Source organism: Octopus sinensis, linkage group LG4, assembly GCF_006345805.1.
Source record: "Octopus sinensis linkage group LG4, ASM634580v1, whole genome shotgun sequence".
Lineage (NCBI taxonomy): Eukaryota > Metazoa > Mollusca > Cephalopoda > Octopoda > Octopodidae > Octopus > Octopus sinensis.
In genome coordinates, this window is record NC_043000.1 from 80,087,779 (window position 1) to 80,106,972 (window position 19,194).

A 19,194-nucleotide genomic window follows, 5' to 3' on the forward strand; every position below is an offset into this window, starting at 1 on the left:
TGTGTTTACTGTCTCAGAGATTCTTTATGGTAGTTGAAAAGGCATTTAGCTCCTACTGCTTAATCAGTGTATGGCAAAGTAATTAGCTGACCCCTGATTATAATTATGTATATAATTATAGAATATTTGTATAAATGTGTATATATATATGCATATATATAAGTATATATGTATGCATGTATATATATTTCTTTACTACCCACAAGGGGCTAAACACAAAGAGGACAAACAAGGACAGACAAACGGATTAAGTTGATTATATCGACCCCAGTGTGTAGCTGGTACTTATTTAATTGACCTCGAAAGGATGAAAGGCAAAGTCGACCTCATATATATCTATATAAAAATGTGTATATATATATATATATATGTGTGTGTATATATATATGTATATATATATATATTTATATATGTGCCTGTGTATGTGTATGTATATGTATGTATATATATATATATATATATATATATATATATATAAATCACAGTATGTGTGTGTATAATGACTAATGCATACATTTCACAATTCTCAACTGATTTTCTCCAAACTTTACACACGCATCACTTATGTCCCAAGGATGGTCCTGTGTGAATGGATGTAAATGGACATAGTTTTCTTTTTGTATGTAGGGCCTTCCATACTTTTTTAATCTATCTATATATGTACAAAATTCTTTGTATTTCTCTCTGTTCCCAATGCATTCTCAAATGGCAAAACCAAATCAAATCAAATTTTACATGGTAAGAGTATGAGATTGCAGGAGTGATAGCAAAAAATTTTGGGGGATCAAAACAATGCAGCATTGGCTTTGGTTCTGTAATACGTTTCAGAACTCAAAGAATAAAAGTGAAATCTTCGACAGAGTAACAGTCATAAATAGTTTCACTTTTATATTGTTTCCCTCTCACTTTAATACTTTCACTATGCATACATATATATGTATGCATACACACACACACACACACACATATATTTATCATATTTATACATATATAAATGCATGTTGTCTGTTTGGATGTCTGTCTGTGTCAAGTTGCTGTCTACACCTGTCAATGAATTTTCGTGAAACTTTGCAAACATGTTAAAGTAACATCCGGTTTGTTAGTAGGCTCACTGAAGTTTAATAAAAATCTATAATTGAATGGTTAGGGCCCCTAGAAGGGGGTCCACATATATTTTCCTTTAACAGCCAAGGGAAATAACCTATCCACTTCCTTTGCATCAGACGGTTCCCCAAGGAATTTATCCTTGAGACATGTACAGGACATGATGGTTATCCACTCTACAGGTGATGCAAACCTGAAGATGGTGGAAACACTACCAAGCTCAAAGTTAATGGTCAAAGGATGAAAATTGACAACAGGTGGATTATGCGCTATAACCCATTACTGTCTAAAACATTGCAGGTCCATGTTAATGTTGATTCATGCAACTCTATAAAAAGTATCAAATATGTACGTAAATACATCAATAAGGGCTCAGATATAGCAGTTTTTGGACTTGAACAGGAGGGCAGGCTGATGAAATTCAGCTATATAAGCTGGGCAATGTGGCAAATCCTGGGCTTTGAAATCCACAAGTAGCATCCAACTGTTGTGAATCTATCTGTACATCTTGAAAATGACCATCTTGTATATTTCACAGAAGATAATGCTTGAAACATAGTTCTAAATCTAGCAGAAACCACTTTGACAACTTGCTTTAAATTATGCCAACGTGATCTGTTTGCCCAAACACTGTTGTATGTTGAGGTTCCTGTGTACTATACCTGGGCACACAATAGATGGAACAGACACAAACAAGGAGCATGTGTTGAGGGCTGGGAAGAACATGCTATCTTCAGAAGTGGGGCAATCGGGCAGGTGTCCACTGTGCACCCTAATCAGCAGGAGTGCTTCTTTCTGTGTCTACTGCTGCACACTGTCAGATCTTTGAAGGCACAATGGGGAAGTCAGCACGACCTGCAGAGAAGCCTGAGCCAAACAGGCTGGAGGATGATGCTCACTGGGACCAGACACTGGAGGAGGCAGCAGTCAGCAGAGCACTAAGTCTACTGTGCCAGCTATTTTCTATAAGGTTGATGACGTGGCTTGGGTGAGCCTCTCAAATTTTGGGTGACCCAGAAAACCAGCATAGCAGAGGACATCCTACAAAGGATTCAAAGGCAAACCTCAGTGGAAATGCCACATTCAATAACACCATTTACAATGAGGCATTACTTGACTTGGACACCAGGGTGCAAGTTATGGGAGGTCAAGGCACTGCCACATTTGGTCTGTGTCAACCAGAGCAGGCAACAAACAATCTTGCAATTGAGTACCTGTGAGAAATCAGATATGATATCGAGGAAATGATGGTGTATATAGCTGATAATGAACACAAACTAATGGAGGACCAACTGGGTGTTTATAGGGCCATTATTTCGAGCATTGAATGTGAAAGAGGAGATCTTTTCTTTCTGGATGCTCCAGGTGGAACTGGCAAGGCATTTGTCATCAACTTTCTTCTGGCTAAACTGCGCCAAATGAAACACATTGCCATAGCAGTGACATCAAGTGGAATAGCTGTAATTCTGCTAAGTGGTGGCCACACAAATCATTCCTGCTGAGACAAATGGTATCTGATTTAAAGGAACTAATGAATAAGATGTTTCCTAACCTGAGGAATCAGTTTACAAACCACAACTGGCTGAAAACCCATGCCATTTTAACTTCAAAGAATGTGGCAGTTGATGGTTTGGACACCAAACTTCTGGAACAGTTGCCAAGTAAGCGTCACATCTACAATTCCATTGACACTGTACTCAACATCGATGAAGCTGTGAATTATCCAGTTGAATTCTTGAATAGTCTAATACCACCCAGCCTCCCACCTTACAACTTCCACCTCAAGATTTGGTCAAAGTTATGCTGCTTTGAAACCTCAATCCATCAAAGCTTTGGAATAGTATGCGACTTATAATAAAGAAGATGGTGCCAGCAGTCTTGGAGACAACAATTTTGACTGCTAGAATAAGCAGTGAGCTTGTATTCATTCCTAGAATTCCACTTATTCCCTTGGATATGCCTTCCCAGTACAAGCACCTGCAATTCCCATTGAAACTGAGCTTTACAATGAGCATTAACAAGGCCCAGGGGCAATTCTTGGATGTGGTAGATCTGAACCTTGTGGAACCAGTTTTCTCCCATGGTCAACTTTATGTGGGATGCTCCAAAGTCAGCAATCCTAATCATTTGTTTATTTATGCCCCATGAGGAAAGACCAAAAGTGCTGTTTATCAAGAAGCACTGCAAACTTAATAAGATTCACCAAACCATAAGGTATTTATTATTTAACTGTAATATTTGTAAGTGTTGGAAATGTATTGATAATCTACATGTTATTTTATTTTTAAAACCATATGTAAATTTATCTGTATGTCTACTGTAAAACTAATTGTCAGTCTGTTTCTAGGTTCATTGTAGATCTATTTCAACACTAGCACTCCTAAGAGTTATATGCTCTGGGAATGCACAAAAGCTCTTTTCAGAGTTATTTACTTTGAATTGTTATTATCTCATATCCGATTAGTTTGTTATTACATAACATGCTTCACGATTTTGGTATACATACCTTATTGATATTTCTTCCTAAGTTCTATATAATACTCTGGGAACACATTAAAGCTGTTTTAAGGGCTACCTTATTTGAATTCTTACTATCGAGTAACTAATTTCATGTTATTAAATAACTGACTTCACAATTTGGGTATTTATAAATTATTGCGATTTTCTAAAAACAAGCTCCTAAGTAAGACAGTTCAGTATTCTCTGTAAATGCACAAAAACCGTTTTAAGGGCTACATACTTTGTATTGTGGTTAGATTAGTGAAACAATTATGAGAATGGAACCAAGGGATAAGCCTTGCTTCTCCAGGAATTACTGGGTATGCCAGCTAGTATATAAATATGTATATATGTATATATGTATATATATAGTTAGTTGAGGTGTATTGAAACATTGCAGTAATTATTAAAAAGCTGCCTAACCATTCTTACTCTTCCTTTTGACTGTGTGTGTGTGTGTATTTGTGTGTATATATATACATATACATATATATATATATATATATATATATATATATATATATATATATATATATATATATATATATATATATATATATATATATATGTATAAACTGATTTACTAGATTTGTACAGTCTCAGAGTATTGTAAGGTACTGATTGTGATCCAGACCACAAAATGGTTAGGGCCAAGTTCATGTTCAGGGTCCATAAGAAGATTAGTAGCACAGGTGTACAAGTACCAAAGAAAATTGATGTAGAGCTGCTAAAACAACCACAGATTTTGCTGTTGTTTCAGAAGAGATTTTGCAAAGTTCATTTTGAAGGTTAAAAACAAAGTGCAACTAGAAAAGTTGTACAATTCTCAGGAAGCAGACTTGCAAAAAGAACTCAAGAGGCTTAAATTTATCTGAGGAAGTACAAGCAGCCTAGGACAGGACATTAAAAGTTTCTATAGTTTATTGCTTTTGGACTGCAATCTTCATCATATGTTCCCTTGAAGTCGAAAGATGGAAATGTGGTTAGTAAAGATCCTCCTCGAATAATGAATACTTTGCAGATCTTTTTCGCAATCCATCTGCTGTAAACATGCATATCATAAACAACATTCTGCAAAAAGAGTGCAACACATTATGTAAACGGAGATCAGGTAAAGCTCCTGGATTGGATGGTATTCCAGTTGAAATTCTGAGAGCAGGTGGGGATCAAATTTCATCTGAAATTTATAACCTGATAACTTGAGTTTGGAATGAATCTTCTGTGCCACAATAGACTCTGACTGTCTCTATCTTTCTCCCTAACTCTATCACATCTCCCTCTTTTTGCTTGTCCTACTGGGGTAGTAAGACAGTATTTCCTGTCCTTCTATTATACTCTAACCTCTCACCTAGCACATGACCACTTCTCTCGGTTCTACTCCTTCTCTCAGCTGAGAGTCTCTTGTCCTGCAAGCTAATGATCACCCTTCAGGTGCTGATACCACATAAAAAGCACCCATGCTGGTACCATATAAAAAGCACCTATGCTAGTACCATGTAAAAAGTACTTGTACTGGCACCATCTAAAAAGCATCTAGTACACTCTGTAAAGTGGTAGGTATTAGGAAGGGCATCCAGCTATAGAAACCATACCAAAACAGACAATTGGAGCCTGGTGCAGCTCTCTGGCTTACATCTCCCGTTAAACTATCCAATCCATGCAGGCATGGAAAACAGACATTAAATGATGATGGTGATGATGATAATATGTATGCCTGTATATATATATATATATATATATATATACCGGAGTAAACACATAAATGTGAAACAAGGTGGAAAAAAGAGTACTCAAATACCAGTGGTAGAGTAATATGCTTTATTTAAAGCAGCTGAAAATTCAACAAAATCTGTTACTCTGAGTTTCGCGTTGCCGTTCATCGGACAGTTTTTGCTAGAATAGAACCGATATGTCAATTCTATCCAGAGTAACAGGTTTTGTTGAATTTTCTGCTGCTTTAAATAAAGTATATATATCTATATATATATCTATCTATATGTATATATATATATATATATGAGTGTGTGCTGAAAAGTTCCTGACCTTGGGTAAAAGAAAATACAAGTAGATCAGTTTATTATGATTTTATTTAACAATATTCTTCTCTCAGATTCACACACTTATTGTAGCAGTCCTTCACTTTTTCTAAGCCCTGTAAGAGAACTTGGAAGGTTGGACCTCCAACCAGACTTTGCAATAACCTTTAAATCAGGAACTTTTCAGCACCCTTCATATATATATATATATATATTATATATATATATATATATATATATATATATATAATATATATATATATATATATATATATATATATATCTATCTATATGTATATATATATATATATATATATATATGCACATGTACATCTGTATGTGTGTATATGTATGTATGTATTCATACACATTTTGTTTATTTTCAGGAAAACATTTGTGTCCGATCATCAAAGCATAACAAGGTGTTTGAATTTGAGAGGTAAGTTTTATCTGAAAAGTTATACATCAACAATGGTGCTATGACTTTTAATTACTTTGTTGTTGTTCCTATTGTCATCATTTAGTTTGTTATTAGGCTTTCTGAGGCAGCCCAATGGCACATATTTGTTTGAATGTCTGAGTGTGAGTCACAGATTCAATATTTCAGATATTCCATGGAAACTGTATATCAAATATTTCTTGGTTTTGTTGTTGTTTAGCCCATATTGACACTGCTCAAACTAAACTATGATCAAATGCATGCTAACTGTGACCACCTCACCTTTTTTTTATCTTTAGATACAGAGCTCTGACAATAACATTACATTATTTCATATTTCTCTGAAAGTGAAAAGATAAATTGAAGAACATTCAGGACCGGTTCCAGGAATTTTTTGTGGAGAGGACACAAGGTCAGAAGAGAATACAATTCCAGGAGAAAATGGCGTAATAACTCTATTTAGAAGGGAGCACTTCATTTCTTGGGGAGCCCACACCCCCTCCTTGGATCTGCCCCTGACATTTGACTAGTACTTCAAGCATATTGAACAAGGTGATCTTCTATATTGCTTTGTGTGTTCAGTGTTGGAATTTCTGTTGTTTTGCAAGCATTCCAACTGTGACATACCCATCTTATTATTGGGCATACAGTTACAGAATTGACTTTGACATATCTGTTTGAGTTTTCATGGTCAGTTGGGTTTATTTGCAAAGCTATTTGGCTGTTGTAATTACATAGTGTTGTTTTTGTTATTGTTGTTGTTTCACTCCAGGCTACTTTTCATATGATCAAAGATTCTCTGATTGTGGTCATCATGATTTTCAGTCTTGACCTTCATTCAAAAATTTGAATGCTACTTCTAGCAAGTGAACTAACCTTATACAGTATCCTTGTTGAACTGTTGTTGTTATTGTTGCTGTTGTTGTTGCTGCTGCTGCTGCTATTCGTAGGGATAGATGCATTGATTAGTTCCATTGTCAATCCTAATTTGAGATATTCCAGCCATAAACATTTCAACATTTTAGGATTATTCAGAACTACATTATGTAGCATGCTACTAAGTTGTGATTTAAGGAATATTTGACTGTTAGTTCTAGCATGCTGTACAACCATGTAGAGGCACCTTCATTGGTTTGTTGTTGTTACTGATGGTGGTTGTGGTATTGTTGCATTGTTAATGACATCAATAATGTTCTTAATGAAGTTTTTCTCGTGTCACCATTCCTCTCCTTCCATGACCATTCATTAAAGTAGTTGTCATACTACTAATGATCTTGTGTGAGAGCTGCATATGTGTCACACATTCTTGGTTCTCCTTTCTCATAAAAGTGATACAGAAACTAATATTCTGGTGTTACTATTGTTCCATGTGGAAGGATTAGAGTGCTGGCTGGAAAATATCCACTGTATTTAGTTACCCAAAGGTGCATAACACAACGTAAGAGCATTGAGCTTATAATTGTTAGGTGATGGGTTCAGTTCTCAGACCAGGCAGCATGTTGTATGCCAGACCAAGGCACTTCTCTTTATGTTGCTTTCAACTAAAAATGTATGCCAGTAGCAGCTGGGATTAATCCTGAAATAGACAGACAACCCATTTGAGTGGGAGTCTTACACTCTCAGTTTCTTAAAGGCAATAAGCTAGTTTGCTAAACTAAGATTAACTCTAGCCTAATCATCTAGTGAGAATAAGACACATTTTAACTTTTCAATTAATTAATTTATCTCACTTTAAGTTATCATCATCATCATTATCATCATCATTTAATGTCTGCCTTCCTTGCTGGCACAGGCTGGACAGACAGAAGACTGCACCAGACTTCTGTGTCTGTTTCCACATGGTTTTATGGATGGTTGCCCTTCCTAACACCAACCACCCTGCAGAGTGGACTGAGTGCATTTTATGTGACACCAGCAAGATTAGTTTTGGCATAGTTTTTATGGCTGGCCCTTCTAAATGCTAACCACTTTACAATGTGGACTGTATGAGTTTTATGTGGTACCAGCACCAGTTGGGTTACCAAGTAACTTGCAAGACAAGACGTCTTTGAGAGGGGAGGGGCACTGATTGGAGGAGGTGATCCTGTGTTGGATGATGAAAGATTAGAGTGTGACTAAGACAATGAGGCCAAAACAAGTGTCTTGCTGTAGAGAAGGTACATGGTTACCTGGCCAGAGAAAGAGAGGGAGAGAGAGAAAGAGAGAGAGAGAGAGAGAGAGAGAGAGAAAGAGAGAGAGAGAGAGAGAGAGAGAGAGAGAAAGAGAGAGAGAATTAACAAGAAAGAAGATAAATACAGTTGTGCTGCTGTAATGGAGATACTTGGTTACCTAGCCAGAGGGAAGAGCAAGAGAAACACAGAGAGAGAGAGAGAGAGAGAGAGAGAGAGAGAGGCGATATCAAGTGTGCAAGTGAGTGTAGGAGAGAGATGGTGGTGAAGTGCTAGGGTATACTCACTTACCTGAAGATGCATAATCCAATATAGAGTGTTGTGTTATGAATTCAAATTCTGCTGAGGTTGACTTTTTATCCTTTTGGGGTGATAAAATAAGCTCTATTTAGAATATATGAGTTAATTAATAATCAATTAGACCTTCATGTAAAATCTGAGACCTTGTACCTATTTTAGAAATCATTATATTTCTGAGATGAATATTCAGCTCAGAGAAAGGCTCTACAAATAGAAAGATAAAATTTTATTGTCAGAGAAATATACTCCCTTGTATCAGATGCTATATCTCCTATAGATATTGATAATCTTATAATCATAGTGTCATCATCATGGCTAACAGCTTTTCTTATCAATATATAAAAAAAGAAAAAAGAAATAGATTACTTGCATTTGCTTCATTACAAGACAAATTACAATATATTACAGGATTTTATAGAACTACTTGTGACACCTGATATTCTATTCCATCACTGCTAATTTGTCTTATTGCAGAGAATTGGTGATTTATTATTTAATCAAGAGATAACCCTGGTATCTAAAGGTTATTTCTGCTATCTGTAACCTGTACCAATGGCTCATCTATATACTCTCATCCACATTCAACTGTGCTCTATACTTCACTCCAACTAAAACATGACTGCTTTGAGTAAAAGTGGAAGCATGAAAGCTATAAGCTTATGGTAGAAAAGTACTGAATACTAAGTCATAAAATCATATCTTACCACCATGGTCACTACAATGTGTTTTTGAACAAGAGACCTAACACCAGTTTATCTAACTAACTTTAAAGGATCATGTTGCACTTGCTGTGGCACAGTTGATTTATTAACAGAAGAGATAGACATCCACATCTATCCTTCAGAATACAAGAACTCCAACAAATAAAACATCTCACAATGAAAAATTGATGTAAAAGTAGCAGCAACAACAACAACAACAACTACAACAACAACTACAACAACAGTGACAACAAAATGTACATCAATGTTCAGTTTGTCTCCAAACTCTTATGGTAAAACATAGAGACTTCTGATATTATTACTGTCATGTATGAAAGACAACCACCCACTGCATCCATTCCACAGAAGTGTTGCTGCCTTGAGAAATAATTGCTCTGTCAGAGAAAACCCAACCAGTGTAGTACTAACAGAGGGGAAAATAAAATTGCTCTTACTTCTGTTTACATGACCAAATCGACACCAACACCATCTAATGGCACATGTTTCAGATAATAATGGCACCAGATTGAACTGTTTGTTCACTTTGAAAAATAATCTTGTAGCAGGAAGTCAGTTATTTCAATAGAAGCATATACACAGTTAGAGAGATGGATAATACCTAATGGCAGACCTACTAATCAAATTGATTGCTTTCTTTACAAATTATTAACTGAAAAAGAAACACAAAAAGCTGCATAGACCATTGCATATACACAAGTTGATGGAAAGTGGAAAATTCTGATTCTTTCAGAAAGAGTAAAGAAATGCTATCTTTTAGAAAATCAACATATCTTCTATAATGATTGTTATATTCCTCTAATCCATGATGCATCAGCTCATTGACTTAGCTATTGATCTTTCTTAATATTCAATAAACACTTTATCTTTGAAGTGATCAAGCACAACAAACATAGACATACAATCAATTTAAAAATGTTGGCACTGGAAACTAGAAGGAAAGTAAATGTTTCTCATATAAATGTTCTGGTTAATTACCAAATAGAAAAATAGTATCTGAAGTGAAGTATTGAAAACAGAAATCTATTGTAAATGGTGAGCTGACACCTTAACAAGCCATTATCTTCCTACACGCACTGAGCCAAAGAACATTATTCTACTTGACTCAATCAACCTAATTGCAGGGTTTCAACAACCAATAACATTTTACAGACTGAAAGAATCAGTGAAGAATTACATAAAATACCTTATTGTATTTAGTTACTTCTGAGTTCAAATCTTTCTAAGGCTAATTTTGATTATTATCCTTTTGGGTTGATCTATCCTTCCCTACAATTTTCAATCTTCTGTCTGTGCTAGAAGCTTTTTGCAGTTTTTTATTTTCTTCCTCTCTTTTCTAAATCACTATTTCTTATTTCATACTCTCTTCTGTAATACTGTTGATTCCTTGAAGACTAGAAATATCTTGTTTCATAGCTATTTGTATTCATTTTCCATTGTTGTTTACTAGATATCCTGATAATTCTACTGTGAATATTTTATAATAATTTTCTTATTGCATAAGTCCTCTAACATTCCATGTTTATCGTAAATGCAGTCATTATTTTTCTTGTTTTTCTGTCTAGTCTTGCAAGTTCGTTTAGCATCCAATTGAAGATATATATATTATTACTGGGACAGTTAGAGTATTGATGCTTGTTATCTTATTTTATTATGATCTATTTTTTTTTTACATTTAGTTCTGTTTAAATATTAATCTTATGCATCTATAATGTTCCTTACAGATATTTTCTTTTATATGTGTGTAGTACACTATCTGATTCATTGATTCTGAATTTGGTCTAATTTTTTTATCTTTGTTTCTGTATTTAGCATGAGATTAGACTTCTTAATTAATTTTCCTCTCTTCAAGGTTGCTTTGGTGTATATTTTTAATCTCAATCTCATATCAATTTCTCTCTAGTCGTGTTTCATCATCGTTGTCATAGTTATCATCGTCACTTTCATTTTAACATCTGCTTTCCATGCTGTTATTGGTTGGATAGGTTGCTATGATCTGAATCCCTTTTCATTAAATGCTATTGCTCCTAAATACTTTGAGCCTCTAAATGTTATTTGGTTCTCATTTCTACAGCTGGATGCTCTTCCTCACACAAACCACTGTCATTAATATATATATTTTTAACAAGCTCATCAGCTTATATGACACCAGCACCTGTTCTATCACTGTTTTCCTTTATATTGCAGAAAGGAAGGTGAGTAGCTGTTATCTCTAGTGGTTAAGTGTCTATCATTGACAAGACCAAGGAAGGTTGAAATTATATGATCAAGTTGTCTCATCACTGGAGATGGCAAAGATTTATCTCCCTACATATGATATAAACAAGAGTGCATTTGTACCAAAAGCCAATATGGAAGTTTTTCTCGTGGTATCTACCACAGTATAGTTTGTTCTAACAGATCATCTGTGTATAAGTGGAGATAAATATTACCTCTCAGTAAAGTTAGAGTATATTGGAAATGGGGAAGAAGGTGATCCAGTGCAGTCTCTTATATTTAGGTCTGCTACAGCAAACAAGCAAGTCTGCTATGCTTACAATTGAAGGAATATTCCACCAGTATTCCTTGAGTTGGTGTTTATGAATGTATTCCATTACAGAGGGATTTTCTAAGTTTATTTCTAGACAATATATTTTTTTTTTTGTGGATGGCATTGTAAATTGTTTTAGCAACAACATCGTAGTACCCTGACAACATTTTAGGACAGCCGCTAATCACATGCATATCTTCCACAGAAACATGACATAGCCTACACATGCAGTTGCACCTTGGGATTGCAAGAGTGTCACTGTCTCTCTTGTTTGCCAAGTACTTTGTGGCAATCTCCTGTTCCTGGATTACAAATGCATAACCTTCAAAGTGTGATGTGATGTAGTGGTCTTGTGTCCAAGACAGGCTGCACTTCATGTCAATTCTGCTTTTTTTTTATTTCAGGCTTCTGTATGTATGTATGTATGTATGTATGTATGTATGTATGTATGTATGTATGTATGTATGTATGTATGTGTGTATGTGTGTATGTATGTATGTATGTATGTATGTATGTATGTATGTATGCATGTATGTATGTATGTATGTATGTGTGAATGTGTGTATGTGTGTATGTATGTATGTTTGTATGTATGTATGTATGTATGTATGTATGTATGTATGTATGTATGTACATATATATGTATCTACGTATGTATGTATGTATATTGCATGGTTAGGCTATTGGCAACTAAACTGGTAACCGTACCAAGGGTGGGCAGGGTGGCTTTCATTGGACATCTGCAGCAGGAAAACCTATCTAAGTGCAGATGAAGTCATTTGAGTCAATGACCTTCCAACTGCTGGGAGTGAGATATCTCTACTTTTCATGTAGACATCTCTCTAGGAAAAGAAGACTAATGTAGCACTTGTGACTTTGTTTGTGTTGGATGATGTAGAGTATTTATTTAGGGCAAATACATATATTGTTTAGAGTGTGGGCTCTGTACAATGCCTTTCTTCACTTTTAAAAAGTTTCAGGTACAGCCTCACTTAAGTTTTAACATCTCTATTATCTGCTGCATTCTATAGCTTGCTGTAACCAAGAAAGAAATGCAAAACATTTATTGGAAAATTCCATAACAGAATGAAAGCATGTATCTGCATAAGTGGTAACTTTCTGAACACCTGCTGTCAAAGGTACTCATCATTGCCACAGCTATGTAAAAAAAGTGTAGGTGCCTTTAAGATAACAATCAAGTCATGGCAATATTTGAAATTATGTATGATTTGAGAATTGTGTAAAGTGTAAACTGTTTTAGAATTGAAGGTATGTGAAACATGGTATAAAGCAATGCTTGTCGTTGCCATCAATGGAGGAAATAAGTGAAAGGAATGGTGTTTTTCAAAGAAACACACATTTTTTTCATGCAGAATTTAAATGAGCTGCTCAAAACTGCACTGCCAATGTAGTTAATGGGAGGAAGCTTGCTTTGCAATATCTGCAGGCATGTAAGTTTATCAAGGGCTGTGTTCATTAGTCACCAGCAGAACCACAAGTGGAAAGAATAAATTTGTCTGTGCACAATGCTCTTAATGGTCAATGATAATCTTCCTCCAACACGAGTGAATAGCCATCATGTATGAATGTATGTATGTATGTATGTATGTTTTATTTCGGTGATTTCCTTCTCCTAGGTAGATTACCAACAAAGGTTAAAGAGCTTCTACCTGCTCATGAGGTAGGCTGTCCTGTACCAGACACCAAACTGGTACCAAATGCTCCACAGAGTAATTAAGTGTCATTCCAGCATCCAACGTGGAGCATACCTGTCAATGCCATGTATGCCATAAAGTCTGAAAATCTAACGGAGGCCTCAAAAGACATTTTAAGATCTACAAAGATCATAACTTAACTGCAGCTCTTGGTAATCCAAAGCAGATATGCAATTTATGTGGGTGTCTTTTCAAAACATTGTCTGGTTTAAAAAGCCACATCAGATGCCATGATAGATCTAAGTGTAAGTGCAAGAGGTGGTCAAACTCTGCATAAGGAGTAGACAACCACTAGGACCATGTATATATGTATGTATGTATGTATGTATGTATGTATGTATGTATGTATGTATGTATGTATGTATGTATGTATGTATGTATTATGTATATGTATGTGTGTATGTGCGTGTGTGAAACTGAACATAAAAAACAAAGAAATAACAAATTCTCAAACAAAACAAATGAAATATTATCACACCATAACGATTTTTGTGCTAATTATGAAAGAGTTCATTCAATTATGGGAAAAATTCTTGTCAATATTATCATTGTTGTCAAAGTAGTGAGCCTTCAGAACTGTTAGCATGCTGGCTAAAAAGCTTAGAAGCAATTTGTTTGTCACTATGTTCTGAGTTCAAATTCTGCTGATTTTGACTTTGCATTCCATTTTTTCAAGGTTGATAAAATAAGTACCAGTTGTGCACTGGGGTCAATGTAATCAACTTGCAACCTCTTACGAAATTGCTGGCCTTGTGCCAAAATTGGAAATCAATATTATCAATATTATAAAAATTATTATCAATATTGTTGATATTATTTTTTCAATTTAATTACAGTTATTATCATTATTACTTGAGTGGTGGACTGGCAAAATCATCAGCACACTTAGTTAAGGGTACACATGTCTATGAAGTGCTTGGTCACTTGCATGTTAATTTCATGAGCAGAGTGTTCAGTTGGTTGGATCAAATGGAACACTTGTCATCGCAACTGAAGGAGTGCGTGTGTGTGTGTGCACGCACATGCATGCGTGTATGTGTGTGTATGTATTTTTCTTTGTATGTCTTATATTAACACTGTACAAACAATGCATTCTGTAGCTCAGTATTCAGTATGTGAACACTGAATAAAATGTGCTTAACTTGGAAACGATATGGCTTGACAAAAAGAAGGGCATCCAAGTGTAGAATACTACCTCAAATAGTATCTTTCAGCCCATACTAGCATGGAGAAAATGGCTATACAAAGGACGATAGGATAATTGACATTGATGATGTAGATGATGGAGACTGATATTGATGCACTGTCTTTTGTTAGAGTGCCTACAGAATTATGATTTGTAATGATATGATATTTACTCCTTCATCAAATACATCATTGCCATCATTGCCAACATCATCATCTTTATTGTCAGTATTGTCATCATCATCATCAGTATCATCATTGACATCAACATCATCATTATCATCCTATTGTAGTGTGTGTTGCTTTCCATTTCAGAGTCTATGGCCCTGATGACAGTCAGCAAAATGTCTTTGATCAAGTTCAGCCAATGCTAACATCATTGCTCGATGGGTATGTTATTGAGATGCTTTGATTCATTCACTTGTCGCCACTTCTCTCTTGAAAAGTTACTTCAATATTGCTGTTGAAAACAAAGAAAGAGAAAATACTTCTGGTCAGGCAATTGTTGTACTGAAGACAGTTGTTGAGCCAAAAGCATCTTTTCATGCCTGTCCTCTTATCTTCAGACAAGCTTGCCTTTTTCCTTAATGACACATCGATTCTTGAGATTATCTCCCTTTTTTCATATGGAGCTCATTAGCTCATTGTAATTGCTATTTAGTAGTTATGACATGTCCTCTGAGGAAAAGAAAATTTTAATAAATCAAGAATTTATGTTGTATAGTATTTGATATGCCTGTATTGATATACATATGTATACATACATACAGACATATGTATGTATACATATGTATACATACATACAGACATATGTATGTATATATATATATATTAATACACATGAATATGCATACATACACACATGTATATATATGTGTATATATGTGTGTGTCTGTGTGTGTGCACGCATGCATAAATAAATACAATATCCAAAATGTACAGTATTATATATAGTTCATCACAGCTGACCTTACCAGTCAGTTTTGCACTAGGAATACAATGGAATGTTAGGTAACAATCCAATTATATAACCTTATGCTCATCAGAGTTAGCCAATATGGAAGAGAATATGGCAACTGTTCTCTAGTGTACATATACATACATACAGATCGATAGATAGACAGACAGACAGACAGGTAGATAAATAGATAGAGAGGGAGAGAGAGAGAGAGAGGGAGAGAGAGAGAGGGAGAGAGAGAGAGAGAGAGAGAGAGAGAGAGAGAGAGAAAGATAAGTAGTTAGGTAGGTAAGTAGATAGATAAATAGGTGTTAGTAAATATCTTAAATATAGTAGAGCATGTGTATTTTATTAGAAACTAAAGCTCCTTGCATCATAACTTGAGTTTTACTTCTTATGTAGGAAAACAGCAGGAAAATATCTAAATTAAATCACTCACAAACCCATCGAAGTGAAATAAATCAGCAATTTATATATATATATATTTGGTTTCCAAAAAGTCATTAGAAAATGCATCATACATTCATTTATTCCTTATCATGTTAATATAACTTGGAATCTTTACATCTTTTTATATGCAAAATCTCCTGAAGATTTCATGTTTTTGGCACCACATGTACAAATCACTCACAAGGAAATGAAAAAGATCTTGTTGAATAAATGACTGTTCCTTTTTAATCATACAACACTCTTTTAAGATACAACAAACTCTGCAGGGAATAAAATATTTTATCCTGTTGGTAATTCCTCATTATATAGTATGGAAGTCTTTCAAAGAATTCACCAATTCTTTTTTTTTTGTCTTCAAAATTACAAAAGGTCGTTTAATGCTATACTTCTCCAAGAGATAGAAATTTCATTTTCTGGAATCATTAACATAAGGTGATACAAGTTTTTTAATGGACCAATCGATTTCCTAATTGTTCATACAATTATTGCTTAAATTCCAGATACACTTGGTCAGTAAAGTAGTAATGTATTTTTGTGAATGCTTGAATATATACATATGTTGTGAGTATCTTTTGTAAAATAGATTTCCTCTAAGCCTTGCATAGCTTTTTGTTTCACTGACATTAGATCATGTATTGTTACAGAGAATTAAGATTTGTAAATTAATAGGATTATACATCTTAAACTTACTGCAGGAGAGATTCTACTTCATCAAGTTTGATCTTTACTTTGATAATAAACTATTCTTTTTGGGAAGAATGAAAGACCCTATATTGAAGAAGTTATTCAATGTATTCAGAGATTTGGATTTAATGACTTCAGTAGTTAAGATTCTAAACATAATTAATTACATAAATGTGACTCCAGATTTAGGTACTGCACTATAGAAATTACAGTACATTAATATAAATTTCAACTATCCCCAATAATTCTAGCATTCTAAGTTAATAGCATTAATAAGCATAAATATAGCTTATCTGATGAGAAATCCTTTAACTACACTGCTTGATGTTACAATGATGCATTAAAAACATTGGTTTTAAAGATAGAATACAATGCGGCATACAGAACAACACTAGTATTCATGAACGAGGACAGCAGTGTAAAGAAGTGCCAATCTCTAACTGTGGAGGAAACCTGTGGGAAAGGTATACCCAGGAAGACATGAGATGAGGTAGTGAAGCATGATCTTCAAGCTTTGAGCCTCACAGAGGCAATGATTAGTTACCAAGACTTTTGGCGATATGCTATGCTTGAGAGAACCCATCAAGCCAATTGAAATCATAGTTGTGACTGAGTTCCTTTTGAGCATTGGGCTGCACAGAGGCAAAGTGGTTGAGTTCCTCTCAAGAGCTGGGCCTCACGGAGGCAAAGTGGCTGAGTTCCTTTCGTGTGTTGAGCCTCATGGAGGCAAAGTGGCTGAGTTCTTTTCAAGTGTTGGGCCACACGGAGGCAATGACTGAGACCTTTGGGATTATGTCATGCTTGAGAAGACCCATCAAGCCAAACAAAATCATGGCAGATACCGGTGGCACCTAAAAGCACCCATTACACTCTGGGAGGAGCTGGCATTAGGAAGGGCATCCAACCATAGAAAAAACCATGCTGAATCAGACTGGAATCTGGTGCAGCTTTCCAGTGTGCCAGCCCTGGTCAAACCGTCCAGCCCATACCAGCATGGACAATGGTTGTTAAATGATGATGATGATGATGATGATGACGATTATTGGTGATCATGTTATGCCAACATCAGGTAGAATCTTAGCTGACCTGATTTAGACACTCTTCCCTGTTATGTCTGTGGAATCATGAGGTGAGGATAGCAGCCCCACAATGCCTAGGACTCACTGGGTGTTATGGTATGGTAGGTAGGAGGGCAGTGGTGGTATTTGTGTTGTTGTTGATGGTGGTGGAGTTGGTGGTGGTGGTTGTGGTGGTAAGGTGGTGGTTTACCTGATTCTGACACAGAAGTCACGCTAGTGGCCACATTTGGGATGTCATTGTGGGTGAGGAAAATTTTGTTCAACAGCATATTTCTTTGATTTATCTAGTTCAATATGTGTATATCCATGGATCTTCTGTGAAAGTGTTATATTTCCCTTGTGATTTATTTTGTACTTTGTTGCCCAGTACGAGTCTATGTATGTATGTATGTATGTATGTATGTATGTATGTATGTATGTATGTATGTATGTATGTATGTATGTATGTATGTATGTATGTATGTATGTATGTATGTATGTATGTATGTATGTATGTATGTATGTATGTATGTATGTATGTATGTATGTATGTATGTATGTATGTATGTATGTATGTATGTATGTATGTATGTATGTATACACACACACACACATACATATATATATATATATATATTGAGAAAGAGAGACAAAGAAATTGATATACTTGATATACATATATAATAATATCACAAACCAAATTCTTCACTTTGAAATTCACTATTAGAATGTCAGCCATAATGTCACCCACGTTTGCAGATAAATTTCATTTTTCCTCTTTCATATATGAATTATTGCTTCTACCATTAATTTATGATCACATACCTCTATGTATATACCTCTGTATACATGCTGCTATTTGTATGCTTCTATACATGCCATGGTATATATATTCCTTTATGTACCAGTCACTCTGTATGGATCTGTGTATGTGCATATGCATACATCCCAATAAGTGTGATTGCATGTGTGGGAGGTTTAAATTATGAATATATTTCTTTAGGTTTAGAAAACACATCTTTTGCCAATAAAACGTTTGCTGCTGTTGTGTTTGTTGTTTAACTCCAGGTTAGTGATCCACAATCCAGTTGAACTATGATCATAGGCATTCTAGTATTTGTATATTGCTCTATTATCACTTTGTAAGAGCAATAGAGATTGTGAGGCCTTGCAATTGTAATGATTTTGAAGTTTGTGTTTGTATTACTGATGATTAGTGAATGTGGTACAAAATTGTCTTCTTGATATGTGTTTATGTATATATATATTTTTGTACTGTTGAAAAGATCAAATAATCATGGTCCTATTGATGTTGTTAAGGTTATTCTTCAAGGAATATTGTTAGTATT

At 35.0% G+C, this 19,194-nt stretch overlaps 1 protein-coding gene across 2 annotated transcripts in view; it reads left to right on the forward strand.

Moving 5' to 3' along the window:
• The window catches only part of LOC115210515 (kinesin-like protein KIF25), a 550,198-nt gene that overhangs the window by 288,560 nt on the left and 242,444 nt on the right, over window positions 1-19,194 (forward strand). The window contains exons 7-8 of one of the 2 annotated variants that reach the window (XM_036502198.1): window positions 6,026-6,078; window positions 15,011-15,085. In XM_036502198.1, coding sequence (XP_036358091.1) covers window positions 6,026-6,078; window positions 15,011-15,085 — 128 coding nt within the window. The remainder of the gene's footprint in view (window positions 1-6,025; window positions 6,079-15,010; window positions 15,086-19,194) is intronic. The other variant, XM_036502199.1, reaches the window with a different exon arrangement.